This window comes from Colias philodice, chromosome 25, assembly GCF_061535455.1.
Source record: "Colias philodice isolate Cphi_HAF_F1 chromosome 25, ilColPhil1 Martin Lab GWU primary, whole genome shotgun sequence".
Classification (NCBI taxonomy): domain Eukaryota; kingdom Metazoa; phylum Arthropoda; class Insecta; order Lepidoptera; family Pieridae; genus Colias; species Colias philodice.
The window spans coordinates 8184994-8205801 of NC_143110.1; the positions used below are offsets into that span (position 1 = coordinate 8184994).

Genomic DNA, 20808 nt, shown 5'->3' on the forward strand with positions numbered 1-20808 from the left:
TAGAGCCCATAGTCATCGGTACAGCAACGGGACGCAAATTAGTTAAATGGTGATGCAGTGAAAAGGTGACAGCTACTTATCTTCAAAAATTTTTCAAAATTTTCACGAATAACATATTAAAATGTAACTAAATTATATGTAGATAATTGTATGTACAAGTTGCATGCGTGTTAAGAAGGCTTAGGTTCTATCCCCTTTGGAAAACAACAATTAATAATTTCACATAGGTATAGAACTGTTCATCTACTTGCCTAAACATGTACCAAAAATTGTTTTTATAGTCGCTTCTAGTCACCGTATATCTGTGGAAATGAACGATTTTATAAAGAGTATTTGTTGAAAGTAAACGCTAAAATTGTGAGCAGTTTCAGTGAATTCGATGTACTTGTATCAATATTTAATAATGCACTATAGCTTTGACCCGTTGGTTTTCATATTTTTCTATTTCAAACATATGACCATCATTGTACTGTATTATTATTTTTTATCGATATTAATCACGCAAGAAAAAGTTTCTATTGTTATTTAATAAAAGTATGTTAACACTAAAATGCACAAAACATTAAAACTACACAAAAAAGAGCGTATGTATCGAGCACATGTGTCAGAAGTGAAACTTCTTTGGCAAGATTTAAAAATACCAAAATCGTCGCCTTACTCCATGACGTGACGGTATTTTACTCTCATCGCCAAGTTTCACTTCAAAAATTTGAGTTTAATCGAAGTAAAGCTAGATCTTCTTCCTAGGCTACAAACATTTTCAAGAGGTGTAGTCGATAAAACATCATACATAAAGGTAGTTATTACACAGGTGAGCATTATCACACAATTATTCATTCCAAATGAATGAATACTATAACAGCTATTTGACATTCTGTCAATTAGGAATATTAATGCATTGACGCGAGTTAGATCCTTCGCAGTAAATAAAAAAATCGATGGCTTGTAATTTATTTATATCGAAATTAATACATTACTATTATTTTTTTAAAGCATAGACAATTTTATAACAAAATGAGCATAAAAGAAGTGAAATAGTGGAAGAAAATTTGATATATTTATGGTAGATATACTTAGATATTTCAACTAATTTTCTTTGCTGTTTCACCATACTTTGAGCATTCCATATTTTTTTTTCCTTCTTTACCTCATCCAGACACAATAATCATCTATACACAAAGAAAGAATTCCTTTATCCAACACGACTACGACACGACGACACGACACGACACGACTCATGTTCAGTCCAGCCGGTACGTTCCCACGGTGGATAATTCACACTGTTTGCTCCACAAACACCCCTCATCGATTATTGTGCATAGATGATTGTATATGTTTAATGTTTGTGTAGACGGCGATTTATCAAATGTTTTAAGGTATATTTATATAGCTATTAACATTCCTGCAGCGTCTGTGTCGTCTTTTGAAATTTTTTTAGGAATGAGATGTTTCACTGTGGTAAAAGTAGCTTATGTTACTGTTTAGTTCTTGACGTAACACAAAAATCATACCATAACATCACTCCTATCCTATGTGACGTGAAGGAGACAAATCAAAGGAAAGACAAGACATTCAAATAGGTACCTACGTTTATTTGGTACTAGCTTTCCGCCCGCGGCTTCGCCCGCGTTTTCAAAGAAAAACCCGTTCCCGTAGGATTTCCGGGATAAAACCTATCCTATGTCCTTTCTCGGGTATCAAAATATCTCTATACCAAATTTCATGCAAATTAGTTCAGTAGTTAAGGCGTGATTGAGTAACAGACAGACAGACAGAGTTACTTTCGCATTTATAATATTATAGTATGGATAGATACTTAAAAATACAAATTGCAAAAGAAATTGCAGCTCCGTAGCGTTGACTTTCAGGCAACCTTTACAGCTGATATCAATTTTCTTTGACTGTAAATTGAAAATACACGCAACATAATGTAGTTACCTACATCTAAGTCAAAGTCCTTTGTATGTAAAGTTCGTAAGTTTTAACTACATTAATATTAGTACAAGCTATCCGCGTCAAACGCAATAACATTGTTAAAGATTTATAACGCGGTCAAAGCAACATTATAAATTATAACCTGTAGCTGACGGCCGCAGTAATTTATTTACGGTACATTTTTGTGCGCCTGTCGCTAGCATGAGGCAGAAACGCTCCTACGCAATCATTGCTCCTCACTTTTCTTGATTTTGCTTTTATAATTTGTTTGTGCACGATTTCTGGGTTCCTAGAAATACCGACGGCGTTAAATCGATAAACAGCTACTACGTTTAAATCATAAAGTAGTAATTTTTGCTTCAAATGAACATGGTATTAAATTAAAAATGGTCGCTTTCCGTAATATTGCAAAAATAGTTCTGCTATTTTAGGTCTAAGTCAAAAAACGCTTATAATATGAAAGATATTTCCGAAAATTTCCTATTTTTCGGAAATACTGTTGTAATAGAAAATAAGGCATGATGATTTATGGAAAAGTCACGCAGGTATAAACCGTTAATTAATTAATATTCTATAGAACTGATATTTTATTATAACGTGACAGACGTACACAGTTCTATTCTTTATTATGATTAATAACGTTAGTTGTCGTGAACGATAAATAAACAAAACCCTCTACATCGATTATGCCTGGAAACTATAATTTAACGTCATAAATTATTTTCTACCACTGAAACATTTTTTTTTTCGCGTAGGTAAATAAAGCTGTTCAGTATGTTTTTATTTAAGTACTTAGGTACTGTAAATTAGTCTTGCTAATCTATACTAATATTATAAAGCTGAAGAGTTTGTTTGTTTGTTTGAACGCGCTAATCTCGGGAACTGCTGGTCCGATTTGAAAAATTCTTTCGGTGTTAGATAGCTCATTTATCGAGGAAGGCTATAGGCTATATACTATCACGCTACGACCAACAGGAGAGGAGCCACGGGGGTGAAACCGCACGGAGCGGCTAGTCGTATATATGCTCCTTCTATTAAAGGGAAAAAATGTAAGGATGGATGGATAATATACGTATGTTTGGTATTCTTTCTTGAAAAACATTTTGGCTTTTTGTTTAATTAATAACACACTAACTGTGCACTGGGGTTTTACCCGTATTGCTCCGCTCTTATCGGTCTTAACGTGATCAGACTCATGGATTATTAGTCTGATCACGCTATTAATTATCATAGCCCTGATAGAATTGAAATGCAAACAAAAAAACTGTTCAGCATTATAATATTAGTATAGATTTATAATATTCGGATAATCTATTTTGTTGGTCATCTTATTCTAACAATATATACCTAGATACTGACCGCTATAAGTCATGTAGAGGCATGGAGGGTGCTTCAGTCTGGAGCGGCAACCCATCAAAGTGTCAAAACAGTACCAACCACTTGCAAGTGATTTTCGATAAAGCTATTCATTTAAATATTGTTGTGTATAGGGGTTCAAATTAATTGGCATATGCTTAGTGAGTTAGTGACCTCATCGGTCTACAATTCGCTAAACAAAAGTTTTTTTCAATTTTTGTGTTATTATTATTTTGTTAATTTTTTATATTGCAGTTTTAGGTTTTAGGTTTTTTGGTCGATATATTGTTAAAATACATGTGTGTGGAAATAAATCAATTACTAGGTACGTACCTATTTCCATCTCTGTTTTCATCTTTATATCCTTCGTCCTTGGGTGTGTGCTTCTGAAAAAACATTATTTATTTATTGAAATTATTCTTACAAATTATTACAATAACTTAAGTCTAAGTCCCACAAAACTGCACATGCAGTTTGACTGTGGGATCAAGCCTATAACTAAATATATTATATAAAATATCTATATATCTATCTATAACTAAATATATTATATCATATTATTATCTGTTATAAAATATAATATTAAGTGAATAGGTATATCTATTTATGAGCTTGTGTTTTAGCATTCTATTGACTGAAGAAGGTGTTTCCTTAATAATATATCTATACCATATCTAAATTAATGTGACTGATAAAAATATAACATTTTGGTTATATTTTTAAAAACTATAACCAAAATGTTATATTTTTATCAGTCACATAACTAAAGTGATTAAAAACAAATAATCACATTGCCCAATTAATATAAAATATCTTCATTGCGATTACAATTAAAACAAATTATTTTAGATTATTTGAAAATTTGAAAAATAATTATGAATACAGAATATCACATGCTATAGTTATCTCTTTCTTACAACCCCGAGGCGCCGACAGCCACAGCTGTAGCAAGCTGATGGCAAATGCATTTGAATTTTGGCGGTAAAATCCTAAGGGTAAAATCATATACAAGCAAGGGCGGGAAGGAATGATTTTCCATAAAATTCAAATGGTAATAACACAATGTGCATAATTTAAAACATTGCTGTGAAATAAACTTAAATAAATGGATTTACACAACAGGAACTACTTGTATTTTAGACTGAAAATGTACCTATATAAAAATATTGATTTGTTATAATATTTTCGTAGCAGACAGCAGTCGAATTTAATAAATTTTAACAAACTTCAATTATAGGTAGGTACACAATACACATGTAGCGTAATATACAAGATACAATAAATTTAAGGAATTCAACAAACATAATAGGTATAGTAAAAAGAGCATCACGATCAACACAACTTTAAATTGAAAATAAACATTTTTTAAAATAATAAATATACTTAACGTTAAGAAAACGAAACAAATTCAATTACGGCCATTCTGTGTACTGAAACCATCTCAATGTATTTTTTAATTTAACTTGCTGTAGGTACACTGCTCTACTGCAAAACCCAAAAGGAAGTGACAAACAAACAGATAGTACAATATCATTGAACGGAATGATTACGAAATATTTTCGTAGTAATTGCGAGATGAAAGCCGCCCCGAGGTGTCTGCCACGCGCAGCCAACTCGATAACGAGTAGTGATGTGATCATATCAATATCGATATAACATATCCTTACTATCCTTATCCCTACTAATGTTATAAATGCGAAAGCTTGATTGTTTGTTTGTCGTTATTTCACGTAGAAACTGAGCGACTTTATGGTATGATTTTTGTGAATGGAAGATAGATGACTAAAGATGAAAGGTGAAACGATCAAAAGTACTTCGAAAGCTAGTGGAATAAGCATTCAAATTTCAAACATTATAAGCGGCACTATTTCAGTTTAAAGTCGCACAAAAATATTGGTAATAGAAATATTATATTATAATGATAGCATTCTAATTATTGAAAACGTTATTGGTAATTAGGTAGGTACTTCTTTTTACTATATAATATAAAGTTACCAATACAGTAACATTTACTTACCATATAAATCGATTAGATTACTTACATATAAACATTCGGTCATTATAGCACAAAAGCCTTTCCAGAGAAACGATCAAAGGATAATAAAATCATCGACAGTCGATAACACCACACATCACTGGCAGCAGAGGGCATGTCGGCGGCACGCGCGCCGCACTTGGCACACCACTAGCTCTACTAAACTTTTATTTATTCTGTCATCAGCAGGACTTTGCTTTTTCCATCAGAATACAGAAATTTGGCTCACTTGTAAGCTTTTCTTGATTGATATATTTAATACAATTATGTGTAAGTTCTTAATATAATTAATAATGATTCTAGCACAACTAGCTAGTTACAACTAGCGGCATTACTCGCGTGACGTGTCTCCCGGACTATAATATATGTATTTTAAATACAGATCCGATCAGCTATTTTCGTGTAAAAAAGTGACAAACATACATCGATGCTGCATGAATTCTTTCAAGCTTTCCAGTTTATTATATTTAATGATATAAAGGGGGTAATACATGTATTCAATTAGTTATCGGTACACACTAACGGTGAATTTACATCAAACGAACATAGAGCTGGAGCTAGAGCAAGAGCATTCTTTGGTGGTCTTTTAGTTTAAACGAAAACTCGTATTCATTGTTGTTCAAAAGAACATTGCATAGAATCTTTTCAAACGCACTAAGAACAACGAAAGAATGCTCTACGCCTGTTTACATAAATAATTTGACATAGTAGGTGAATGAGCATTCTATTAAATGTCCAATAATTTTGCTCGTAAAGAAAATCAATTAACAGAATAGAAAGGAAAGGACCTGCTCTACAATCTGTCCTCCACAACATTTAGGTATACACAATTTTATACTGCTATCCCTTTATTTAAAACTTAATTTTGAGCTGTCAAAGTTTAAATAACATTTCATGAGCATCCTTAATTGTGATGCGAAAATCAAATAATAAATTGAATGTTCATGTTAAAATTCTGGTGATGGGATATTAGATTTATTTTCTAACTTCCAGGATATCTATCTCATATTTTAAATAGGGAAAGTGCACTAATGATTATCATATTGAGAAGTTATAAGTGGTAGTTTAAAATTAAATTTTTACAATATTAAACAGTGTACTGTTTGAAAAACACATAGAGTTATAGGTTATGTCGTTTTATTTAAACTTGGTTTTGTTTTTTGCCAATCTTTAATTTATGGCTAGGAATTTTCTTCCTTTACTTTATTTGTAAATCCAATTATCCTTCAATCGAGTATCTTCTAAAAAATCCGTAATACTATTAAATATTTTAAGCCGAATTACAATCAATTTGCGTTCAATGTCGATTTAGCGTGTTTGTTTATGCAAGCACACGAAACTCATCAGGGGTCACTTAAAATCTGTAGTCTGTACCTACGATATACATTTTTATATAACTAGCTACGCTTTATGGTTTCGTCTAGGCATAATCTAGATTAATATAAGTAAAGAAAATGTTTGTTTGTCAGTGTGTTTTAGGGGACAAACTCAAAAACCATATCAAAGATAGAAAACTACATTATGTATTATTTATTTATTAAAGTGAAACTTCTTTAGGCGCGTTGAGAGTAAAATTTCAAGGTCGCGTCATGACAATACCGTCACGTCATGGAGTAAGGCGACGATTTTGGTATCTCTGAATCTTACCAAATACTTGGACCCTGGTAAAGCCGTTCGTGTTCTCTTACTAAGTTTGACATAAAGCTCTATTATCTCGAACAGAAACGGGATAATAGTCTAGTACACAAGGGGTAAGGTTTTATCAATGCAGGTTGAGCACACTCCAAGGCGTCAATATTAGTAAATCGATTGTGAAATGCGGGATCACGTTCTGGTATTGGACGTTTATATGATATTATATTGATGATATATGTATATAAGCATCTATATTATGAACGACGTCATGGTACAGTGGTTAACACTTGAACGTACGGTTCTGGGATCGATTCTCGGTGATAAAAAAATCAGCTTAGATTCATATAAAATGATCACTTGTCCATAATAAAGTCGACGAGGATTTTGAAAATGACGGCTTATCTTGCACTTGATGGAAGCAGAGCTGCATAATCATAAGTGCACTTTTTCCATTTATCACACTGTCGCAAATCTATACCCCAGATTATTATTATAAGTTACTACGTAGCATATACCCACTGTAAAGTATTGTCGAACCAGGCTTAAAAGTCTGAACAACTATGCATAAATAAAATCGATAAGAATTTTGGCATAACTTCTTATAAATATATTCATGTATGATGATTGTTGTTGTTGATGTTTGTTGTAGCAACCACATCAGGAAAGGAGCGTAGATCGCCAGAGCAGGAGGAAGCCAGGTCCTCACCTACACCTGGACCGCCAAGTCCTAACCCACCACAGAATAACGGTACCACAGGTAATAGCAGAATTATTTATTTCTCAGTTACTAATAGTAGTCGAGTTACAAATCAAAATGAAAAGCATCCGTAAATAGATGTTGAACTTTGCATGAAATTAAATAAAGTTAAAAGATTAAAAAAACAGTGTTAATTATCCAGCAAAAACTACTGACTCTACAAGTTATTATATTGTAGAAAATAGGTACCTACTATCGGTAACAATTTGTGAAATTGAAATATTATGATAATTTGATTAAATTTGCTACTCTGTTAAGCTACGGTACGATTTAATTCAAAGCAAATATTGATGAAAAATACCGACTATTTTAAACATAATACTTACATAATTTTGACAAAATTCATACATATTTTTAAACAAAAACAAAAAAAATAAACATCGCTTAATTTTACCTCTATAGCGGCCCTATCCTCCACGGAGTCCCTCTCCCCCCCACTCCCCGAGGGCTCCCGCGGCGCGCCCGCGCTGCAGCGCTTGCGCAAGTTCCTGTCAGCGCTGCAGCAGTTCGCGGCTGACGTGGGCGCTGACACGGGGGAGAGGGTGCGACAGCTTATATTTAATTTGGTGGTGAGTTATGGAATTTAGGAAATAACAGTTGTTTAAAATATTTTGTGAATATGAAACACATGACGTCAGAATCATTAAATATTATCAGTTAAGTTAGATATAATATATAAACTGGATTTTTTTAACAAATGGTAATTTTAAAATGTATGAATCTTATCCGTACAAACTGACAGTCCGTCAAATATAGGTCAGCATTTCAAAATGTACCCTACATAATTCAGCATTTAAAATTGTACCTGTCAATCATCAGTCATCATTTCAAATTGTACCTGTCAAAAATTTTTCTTCTATCCACACCCAGGCTGGCGTAGTAACCATAGAAGAGTTCCAATCAGGAGTACAAGAATGTACGAATTACCCTCTACGGGCGAGTGTGCCCGGCTTCTTGCGGGCGTTACTGCCGCTCGCGCAGAGGGACTTGCACGCGAGGGCACGGCGTGGGAAACTGGTTCGTACATACATACATGTATACATGCACATATAAATATACTTATAAGTTATTAACATGGGTATTGGGTACACCATGTGCAGTTCGATCCAACTTGAGAGATAGGATAGGTTTTATCCCGGAAATCCCACGGGAAAGGGAACTATGCGGGGTTTTCTCTGAAAACGCGGGCGAAGCCGCGGGCGGAAAGCTAGTTTTTATATTAGCTATTATAATATCGTTTAAAAGTGAATAGCAAAATTTTATGTACAATGATAAGTTCATACATAAAATATATTACAATTAGTTCAATCAGCTATTTCATTAATAGCCTAGGCTCTTAATTAAACAGCGCCGTTTAATGTAAGCTAAATGACAGACAGACGGGCATAATCTCTGATACAAAAAAAGTTATTTTTTTTAATAATTTCAATTTGTGCAAAAATTAGCATTAAGGCTGCAGTCTAGCAAAATTGCGTTTTCAACAAGTTATTTGACAATTTTTTCCCGGCTAATTAAATGATAAACTGAATTTTTTTTTTTCTTGTTTATCAATTAGTGTTATATACGCAATGCGCGTGAATTTTTTCACATTTATAAAGTTACTTTATGTTACCTTAATCAGGCCTTCAAGATAAGTCTCTTTCCCCCAAAATCATTTCGAGCTAAGTTTGTGCACTCACTACGTTGCAACCGATTACAATTTATACAATCTGATCAGCGCATTATTATCCTTATATAGTCGTTATTAAAAACTGCTGAATACAATTGCCGAAAAACTTATGATTTTCCTAATTAGAACGTTATAAGTTCATTAAATTTCCCATTTTTTGCCTTACAAAATCTATTGATAAATACTGCTAAAAGTTATTTTTTCCATTAATTTATTCGAGTTGGTTGAAGACCAATGAGTATTAATCCTTTAAAAAATTTTTTTTTTGAATTTTGATAATTCTTTAAATATTAAAAAAATATTTAAAATAATTAGGAAAAATCCTAGCGAATTTCTTTAGTCGCGCTCCTTGGGCCGGAGCGTTCTGACGTGTGCTCTACGCTCGATTTTCCTTCATACCGAAGTGAAAGTTGCTCTACTTCATTAAATTTAATATTTTTGTTAATTGATTATTTTTATCTTAGTTTTGTGCAAATATTCGTATTTTTAAACATTTGATTTCGATATGGAAAATAAACGAAAAAAATACGCGTGTAACTACTAGAAAAAAAATTATCTTCGAACATAAAGTTAATGAAACCAAATAGATTGCAAAGGTGATTGGCAACAATTTCTTTATTTTACGGGGTGTCAGTAAAGGGATGTATATTTCTTTAAAACTAAAGTAATCTCATAAATTTTCTTATAATATAATTTTTTTTGAAGTTCCAAAAATGTTTATTTTTCGTTTGAGAAATACGAAATATAATATAAACTTGTATTGAGAACTTGAACTTCCCAAATTCATCCGGGGAAATCCCCATACGGGGAAAATGATTTGTTTACTTCAAAATTGATCCGAGGTGTTTTAATTTTTTCTTCTAGTCATTTTCAACGTAGCGGCATGTTGTTTGATTATTAATTTTGTAACTTAAATACAGGATGTTGGTTTTATATTCTGATCTTACAGACGCGCTGACAAATTTAGTCCGCCATTTCTAGTTTAGTCCACCAACTCTTAGTACCAATATTAAAACGAATGGATTATCATCACATCATCAAAACTCAGATGTAATGGAAGATCACAATAACATAGAAAATTCAGTGGGTGTTGAGAACTAAACAAACACAAGTAACAGAGACGCGAAGAATAAAAAAAGAGGACGAAAACGATAATTCGTTGATGCTTTCCCTTTTCGACGTATTGTTAGGGTACATCACCAATCTGCAAAAAACAAAACTGATGATGAATTGCTGATTAAAAATGAAAAACAAATAATCGACAACAGTGGTGAAAATTTGCTGATCACAATGAAACATCCTTCAGTGGTAGCAGATTTACTCATTTAAAATGTATCGGTGAACAGCGTAAAGGAGAGGAGGACAGGAAAACATTATGAATGTGGATGGTGGATTGTATACAGGGTGTAATCGTTAAGTATGTGCAGGCGATTATGACGTTATTATTGCAGGTATCAAAAAACTTAAAACTGATATCGAAATAACTTTACCTAATGAGCAAAATGACAATAATAACTTTTTAAAAGTATAACGAGAAATATCTAAAAAATTTACTTTATACACTCCCATATCAAAAAGGGAAAATAGGACTAGTAGAAGTTAAATGTCTAATTCCGGCAAAAGACATGAATGCGGAAGATGCGGTTAAAAATAAAAAAAATAATATTTGAAATACAATGCAAAAAATAACACTTTTGTCATAGATAAGAATCATGACTATTTTTTCCAAATTCAGGGACAACTAAACGTTGCAGAAGCAGAAGTCTGCTTATTTGCTGTTTGGACTGGAGTGAATCATTCGTTAAAAATAGAATAGGTATATAAAAAATTATGTAACGTTTAGGCAAAATAAAATGATGGACCATTATCAAGATTTTACATAAATTGCCTACTGTCAGAATTGATTGATTCGAGACTTCAGCATTCGATGCCCATCAAGGACCCATCCTATATCATTCAAGCGATTGAAAAAGAGATCAATCCAGTGCAACCGATAAAGCATCAGAATGCTAGCAAAAGATTTATAGGTTTATCAATATAAATCTATATATTATACATAATATAATAAATCTGTAGAAGACGCGAAGACCGACATCCGCGCGGACGGAGTTGCGGGCGGAAGCTAGTCAGAAATAAATATCTTTTGTTTTCATTTGCGTATTTTTCTATTTTATAATTTTTTAACACAAACATTACATTACATTTTAAACTGAACAACTTTCACTAAGAAACTTAGGTCGAAAAAAATGTATAGAGTTATGCATTTTGTATGGAAAGCTTATTTTTTTTATATTTCGTCCAAATTTCTTTGTAAAAGTTGATCAGTTATATAAACATGAAGTTGAAGATATCAATAGAAAGTATTCGCAAATTTTGTGTACTGATAAAAAAAAATCACCCGGTGTAATTTTCACGAAAATTGTTTCAAATTGTCATTTTTGGTACTTATTACGAATATTAAATTATGCATACGAATGATTTAATTTTTAAAAATTAAGTGGAGCAACTTTCCCTTAGTACATTTGTATTATTTACATATAGGATGACAGGATGCATTTGTTTGCACTACTAGACCAAGCCCTTAAAATGACTTTTGAATACTATTTTAACGTTATTTTTTAAACTATCATATTTAAAAAAATATTCATTTTCACTACATAGAACTCTACTAAAACACTAGTTATTTTTCAGACGCCACTCCAATACATTAGGTCCCATGAACATCTAATACTAGAAGCAAATGGTGAAGGAGACATCTTTACACAGCAGGGCTCCGCTGAACAGGGGGCGAAGCGCCGGGCTAGCGATCCGTGAGTTTTATTCTTTTATTTTTCTATATAAAAATAGTATTTTATTGTGTAAAAATATTATATTTAACTAACTAAGTACAAAATTTACTAGCTTCTTTAGTAATTTTTGAGTCGAATTAACTAGCTGCTCGCCCAGGATTTGGCCCTGTTGTCCACTCGGAAAAGCTATAATATTTTTTTAAATAGATTATAGTTCAAACACTTGCTAAGTTTTAAAATCCACTATCTGCGTGATTTTCTTAAGTTTTCCTTATTTTAGGACCTTCCACATAGCATAAATAATAAATAAAAAAGCTCGTTAGCCGATTTTAAGTTATCCTATGACAAACGGAAATTGGGTATCTCCTTCTCTCCTTGATGTCATTGATCACGTATCCGGAAGACACTTTCAAATATCACACTTAAAATTAGTAAAATATTAATAACAAATCACTTAAAGAGTTAACCAAAAACGAATAACAATGAAATCAAAGGACCAAACATCAATTAGCAGGTAACTCGGGAGTTGTATCGAGTGGCCGGTGGGTGCACTTGACAGGTCATTTGTGCCGCCATACTTGAGGTTAGGGCACTCTTCCAGTGGGAAGCGATGAAATTAACTTCGTGCGGAAATTATTCAGCTTTATGTATAATCCCGTTGATAAAGATATAAAATTAGTGTTAACTTAAAAATCTATTATATTATTATGTTGAGATGATATAAAGTATGATATAAAATCTTTAATGTAGGATTTATCTTTGCTTTAAACGCGAAAGTATTCTGTCTGTCTACTTGTCTATCTATTTATCATGATTTCACACTTTAGCCATTTAATAATTTCGATAAAATATGGACAAATCGATAATTTCAATCAAATTAAAACCCTACCAGTGAAACATTAAGGTGATTGCAACGATCTGTTCCCAGCCAATATCCCGCTAGATGGCGCTGAATTCTACATTTCTAGTTTATTTGAGTTTTTGCGTAATTGGAATAGTCATCAAACCTAGGAATAGTCATGGCGGTTACTGAATATTATATTTTATTGAAATATGTTATATCATTGCCTTAAAATCCACCCAATTCGGTAAAATTATGCGTTTTAACATCTGTCATTGCATACAGGGTCGTTTACACACACAGACGTATACAAAAATGATAAAGATTTAACTCTAGATGGCGTGAATGTAAAGCGCGTCACACACGGTGAAGATACTACCTATAATATTTTATCTAATCTAGTAATATTTTATATTACAGTATCTTAAGGTATCCGGTATCAGCGTTCTGACCATCATTTTTCTTTTTTCGCTGTAGAACCGCCATCCTGTTACAAATGACCCACAAAGGAGAATGACCACGGGTGGTATCGGTAAAATTTTAGTTGTGCCACGTATTCGTTATATTGTTAATTCCTATTTGTATTTATAATGATCATATGTATCAATATTAAGTCTTAATTAAACCGGATAAATTGAAATAATAGTAAAAGTAAAAGTTTTTCTTTTGAAACATGTATGAACTTTCGCATTAGTAGGAAGTAGGATTGTTATAAAAATAAAAGTTATATTTGTTGGCGTAAACTATTTTATTGTAATTTTGGGAAATAAATAATGTCAAAATTGATTACCTACAATAAAACGCAGTTTTATTTTATTACCTACATTACACTATTGTTTTTTTTTAATCAAAACATGTATTTGAAGTAGCAAATATGATATTATGCTGATCCAAGCATTTTCACTCAAAACTAATATCAGTAATGATTTGTAAAAGTAAATTATTTCAAAATACATTTCATAACCAACAAGTAAGAATAATTATTCATACAACAACAAATCAAAAACACTATTTACTATGGAAAAAAAACCAGGAAGGTGAAAAACATATTTACGATTTCGATGCACTCGACTTTTAGTAAAATAATAGGTAAAAATATTATTATGGTTTTGATCACAGACATATCTGTGGTTTTGATTTTAGCTACTAGTATCAGAAAGCTGCGTGTTCAATGCACGTCGGGGTCCCACAACTGTGGAGGAAGGAAGGTAGAATACCTCCATCGACTAAGTGAAGTTTCTCGACATACTCGATTTGCCGGCCGGCCTCAATGAAGATTGTCCGAAAGTTGTATATGTGCTCTGTAACGAAAAAATTTCGCTAGCGCGATTCAGAGTGAGGTGTCGTACAATATACCTAATGAAGTTTTTCATCTTTTTATTTTACTGCAAATACAAAATAAAAATTAAACAATGGTAATGTAAATTCTAAACAAACTACTACCAAAATACAATTAGAACAAAAATCATTTGACTTGTTTATTTCACCCAGAGGCCAGAGGCGGCTCGTGACAAAATTGTATACCTAGGTGTTCACTTGAAATAAAACAACGAAAATACAATAGCGTTCGGGATGATTTATTACAAAAAAATGAGCACCACATTTTATAAATGTCTATAACACTAAAAATTACAAAGTACAGGCTATTTCAAAACGAATTCAATGACTAGGTATCAATAATTAGTAAATCACCGAATTTGCATTCGCGAGCGTAGGTATCCATAGTGTTTGTCACTGACGGTCACTGACCTCTATAACTTATAGTTATAGAGGTCAGTGGTGTTTGTTGTGTAAACATGTATGTATTTGAGTAGTTAGTAGCATATTATATTCTGAATTTCTGATCCATGCCTATTCACTCAAAACTAATAACACTAATGATTTGTAACAGTAAATTATTTCAATAGGTAGGTATTTGAACATTTCCCAACAAGACGTAAGAATAATTATTCGTAGGTATACAAGATACAATAACAAATCTAATACACTATTTATTATTTTATTATTTACTAGCGGTCCGCCCCGGCTTCGCCCGTGGTACATGTTTACGTTTTCTCTCCATAAGAAGTAATAGCTAGAGAGCTAGCGCAAAGCTACCTGTATGTATTTGACCAGACCTGGATTTTTGTGTGTTGATTCCCCTATACCTACTATACATGAGATGAGGAGTCACTAAGCCCAGAGTGGTGGACGGGGCGCGCGCTTAGGTAAGACAGGTGGAAATTTTTGGCGAACTTTGAAACCATTTGACCACGTCTGCCATTTTGATATTTGAAAATAGATTATTATTACTATCGGAAAATAACAATGGCAGACCATTATCACGCGGATAACATTCTGGCAGACACTTATGAAAGTGCTGAAAAAAATACAATTTTGAAAGTATTTGACCAGATCTGCCATTATATATACATATATTTTATTTATTAGGGTCTTAAAAACTTATTTTCGAAACGGCAGACATTTTCATTGCGTACAGACTTCAGCAGACAACAAAACTTTACAGACTTCAGCAGTCAACAAGACTTAGCTTCTACATGGTCAGATGTATATATGTATTACGTTCCCTGACCTTACATCAATGATTTACTTTATTAATGTTTTTATGGTCATTTACATTTAATTTTGAAAACTATGGAATAAAATTTATAAATTTGATGATACAAAACTAAATATACATTTGTAAAGAATCTCAAATATAAAGTTGTGTTGCAAATAACAAATCATCATTTAAATATTTAGTTTATTTCTTTATTTAAGAAACAATTAACAATTACAAAACAACATAAAAAAACACGCATGCATTTATTGAAATGTTCATTCATCATCACTATCGTATGGCGTTGTGTGACTCGTCTTCATAATCCATTGAATCGGATTCTGTAAAAGTAAAACGTAAATTATATAATAAAAGAAATGAGTCATTATAAACTTACCTAGTAAGGCAATGCCTTTGATGTCGCACGATGCCGCCGCGCCGCCAGTGTAGGTACTTCTGCTGCTACATGAAGATATGCTAGGGTTGCAACAAATGGGAAATAAAACAATTGTAATTATTACTATTATGATGTAATCATTTATTCATATTATGTACATTCAAAACAATTGCTATTATTAAATCTGATGTAATTATTTTTTCATAAATATATAATTATTATTAATTATATAATATATTGCACTGTGAAATATTTACGTATCACTTTATTTTTGATGTTCTTAATTGTCTTTTATAAAATTTAAGTGACGCATTCGCATTGGGATCAACAATCCGATAAGAAAAGAATGGAGACAACATATACATAGCTTTGATTTCAATTCTACAGATACAAAATATACAATCTATCTAAAATGATACAACGGATGTTTCCTGCGTTTTCTCGTCAAAATACCGAAACAACGTAATTATTGTATAGTAGTTGGGCGTGAAAGTAAAAAAACAAATGAAAAGTGTTTTCCATATGATTATTTATTAAATTTACGCGATTAAGAATAATTTCAACGATACAATTTAGTAACCGAGAATTCAGAGGATTAAAGAAAATACCTGCCTGATCATTTTATCAAACTCTAAAAGAATTATGGTTATTTCGCATCACTCGGTTTATTAGTTTGGTAATAATTATTAAAGGTAGTTACAACCCTAGCCATTGAGTCGAACGGTAGGCAACACAATATCGACTTTGTGCGGGTACATATGGTACATTTCTTCTTGCTGTGAAGCGTAATTATTATTATTAAGATTTTTTAGGCTATTTTGAATCAGCTGTTCTAATTTAATTCTAGAAATTTATTAAAACGTGATTTTTTTAAAAGTATATTATGAGTTTATAAATACCTCAACCAATAGTTATTGTGTCCTATCCTCATTTCTTTATATCTTGGTAGTTAACTAAAGTGTTAAATTTACATAACCTCAACAACAACATTTACACTGCCACTGCACTAAAACTAAACTAACTAGCTCTCTAGCTATAAGAACCATCCTCGTACTTCAAGGGATATAATAAAAAAAGAATTATCGAAATCGGTTCAGCCGTTCTCGAGTTATGCGCTTACCAACACATTTTGCGATTCATTTTTATATATAAGAAGACTAGCGGTCCGCCCCGGCTTCGCCCGTGGTACATGTTTACGTTTTCTCTACATAAGAACCATCCTCGTACTTCAAGGAATATAATAAAAAAAGAATTATCGAAATCGGTTCAGCCGTTCTCGAGTTATGCGCTTACCAACACATTTTGCGATTCATTTATATATATATATACTAGCGGTCCGCCCCGGCTTCGCCCGTGGTACATAATATTTACGTTTTCTCTACATAAAAACCATCCTCGTACTTCAAGGAATATAATAAAAAAAGAATGATCGAAATCGGTTCAGCCGTTCTCGAGTTATGCGCTTACCAACACATTTTGCGATTCATTTTTATATATAAGAAGACTAGCGGTCCGCCCCGGCTTCGCCCGTGGTACATAATATTTACGTTTTCTCTACATAAAAACCATCCTCGTACTTCAAGGAATATAATAAAAAAAGAATGATCGAAATCGGTTCAGCCGTTCTCGAGTTATGCGCTTACCAACACATTTTGCGATTCATTTTTATATATAAGATAAGATTATGTGAAAATAACCAGGAAGGTGAAAAACATATTTACGAAAACATAGTAACATAATATGGCTGTCGCTACAATAATTATATTTCAATTTTATCTTTTTATACCTAGTAGAACTGGCCGACGAATAAAAAAAATCGTATTAGAATAAATACAATAAATTACGGAACAAAAAAAGGATTGTAACTGAATTAGGTATGTTTGTTTCTGGGCGCACCGTTTTCGACGACGCGACGCGCGACGTAAGCGTATAGGTATAGGTACCTACTTTGCTAAAACAAACTAATAAAATTGTGTGTCTGTCTGAAAATTCGGAAAAGCATATTTTGCAAGTTTGTAATTACTTTGATAGTTTACCGATTTATAATAATTGTAATTGTAATTGTATAATATATAATTTGCAATGTGGTGAAATTTCATAAAAATCACGGGCCAATTTTTTGTTTTGAATCCCACCGAAAATATAATTGCGTTATTAGAATAATTAATTACTATACCTACCCACGATCAATTATTACAATATAGTCTCAAATGCATACTAGAGAAATATTGCAATTTGATTCAATTAAAATGCATAGCATACAAAAATAAATTCACAACACAAGAAATTCCGCGCGCAAATCATAGCGCGTGTCAATGAAATCAAGAATGTTTTATATCAAGCCGACGCGGACGACGACGCGACGCCGAACAAAAGTACCTACGACGGACGACCACGCTTCGGGTTGCCAAACAACATGAGTAATAAATTGTTTACAAAAAAAACAAGTTTTCCATTTTTCTGTATGAGTAGACAGAACTTCAAAACGCCACCTGCTACGGTTTATATTATGAACGATTGTTATAAAAATAAAAGTTATATTTGTTGGTGTAAACTATTTTATTGATCAATAATTTTGGAATTTAAAATTGTCAACATTGATTACAATAAAACGCAGTTTTATTTTATTACACTATTGTTTTTTTTATCAAAACATGTATTTGAAGTACCATATAATATTATGCTGATCCAAGCATTTTCACTCAAAACTTATATCACTAATGATTTGTAAAAGTAAATTATTTCAATATACATTTCATAACCAACATGTAAGAATAATTATTATTATTCCTACCTACAACAACAAACCTAAAACACTATTTACTATGGGAAAATAACCAGGAAGGTGAAAAACATATTATTATTTACGATTTCGACGCACTCGACTTTTAGTAAAATATAGTAGGGAAACATAATATTATGGTTTTGATTTTTGCTACTAGTATAAGAAAACTGCGTGTTCAAACTACTTGTTTGTCTGTCTGAAAATTCGGAAGTACTTTGGTAGTTTACCGATTTATAATAATATTGTATACCTATATCGTTGTTTAAAAAATATTCAAACACAATAAAATATGATATATGTACTGATTTATCACTGGTTTCAGTGATGAACTGATGAGTCAATTATAGCCACTATACTTTCGTCATACGTGTGTATGATTGATGTGATTTGCAACGTGGTGATATTTCAGAAAAATCACGGGTCAAATTGTCCCACCGAAAATATAACTGCGTTATAAGAATAACTATACCTACGATAAATTATACATAATACAATATAGTCTCAAATGCATACTAGTGAAATATTTTATTTGAATCAATAAAATAAAAAAATAAATAAAAAATAATAATAATACAAAAATAAATTCACAACACAAGAAAATCCGCGCGCAAATCATAGCGCGTGACAATGAAATCAAGAACTTTCGAGCCGACGCGGACGACGGAGCCTAACAAAAGTACCTACAATCATAGGCGGCTCGTGACAAAATTGTATGGCCGTGTTCACTTGAAATAAAACAACGAAAATAGGTACCTACAATAGCGTTAGCAGTACAAAAAAAATGAGCACCACATTATAAATGTCTATTTATACACTAAAAATTATAGAGTATTTCAAAACGAATTCAATTATTATTTAGCAATAATTAGAAAATCCCCGAATTTGCATTAGTGATCGTATTCATAGTGTTTGTCTACACTAATATTATAAAGAGGAAAACTTTGTTTGTTTGTTTGATTGTAAATTGTAATGAATAGGCTCATAAACTACTGGACATTTTACCAATGTTTGCAAGTTTGTGATTACTTTGATAGTTTACCGATTTATAATAATTGTATACTTATATCATTGTTTAAAAATATTCAAACACAATATGATATAGGTACTGATTTATCACTGGTTTCAGTGATGAACTGATGAGTCAATGTTAGCCACAATACTAATCACTTTCGTCATACATGTGTATGAACTATGATTGATGTGATTTGCAATGTGGTGAAATTTCATAAAAATCACGGGCCAATTTTTTGTTTTGAATCCCACCGAAAATACATATATTACTAATTGCGTTATTAGAATAATTAATTACTATACCCACGATCAATTATTACAATTTACAATATAGTCTCAAATGCATACTAGAGAAACATTGCAATTTGAATCAATTAAAATGCATAGCATACAAAAATAAATTCACAACACAAGAAATTCCGCGCGCAAATCATAGCGCGTGTCAATGAAATCAAGAATGTAATTTTATATCAAGCCGACGAGCGACGACGCCGAACTAAAGTACCTACAGTACCATTTACCTTCAGTGTACAATACAGTTTACAGACCTACGACGGACGAACAATAATGAGTAATAAATAAAAAAAAACATAGTTTCTAAGGTCATTAGTTTTATTTTATTTTATTGTTATTTTCTTTGAACGATTGGAAATGAAATTACTCAATTTTTACACAGAACTTTGATTTATTAGAATTATGCTCATTATGCATAAGATAACGAACGCGAATGCACGACATCTAGCGCGTCAATGTCTAAACATCGCCTTTCGTTTAGACATTGACGCGCTAGATCTGTAATAAGTATATAGTCTATGCGCTAGATGTCGTGCTTTATGTCGTGTTTCGCTTGGCAAAAGTCACGCACACTACTGTAGAAGTGTCAAATTTTTCCGGTATTTTACTGTTGTTTTTCTAAGTAAATATTGTAAATTATTGATTAAAAAGGTCGAACGCGCACACATTTCATTATAGAGAAGTGATAAAATGATTAGTTTTAAAGAAATAGTGTCTGTGTTAAGTGTTTAGAGGTAATCAAAAATGTATGGAGGGACGGTCGGA

The 20808-nt window shown here is 32.2% G+C and overlaps 1 protein-coding gene across 1 annotated transcript in view; it reads left to right on the top strand.

Moving 5' to 3' along the window:
• Positions 1 to 20808, top strand: part of nvy (CBFA2/RUNX1 partner transcriptional co-repressor nervy) — a 60772-nt gene that overhangs the window by 29462 nt on the left and 10502 nt on the right. The window contains exons 3-6 of the mRNA XM_089710922.1: positions 7611 to 7718; positions 8121 to 8287; positions 8589 to 8735; positions 12079 to 12197. Coding sequence (XP_089567048.1) covers positions 7611 to 7718; positions 8121 to 8287; positions 8589 to 8735; positions 12079 to 12197 — 541 coding nt within the window. The remainder of the gene's footprint in view (positions 1 to 7610; positions 7719 to 8120; positions 8288 to 8588; positions 8736 to 12078; positions 12198 to 20808) is intronic.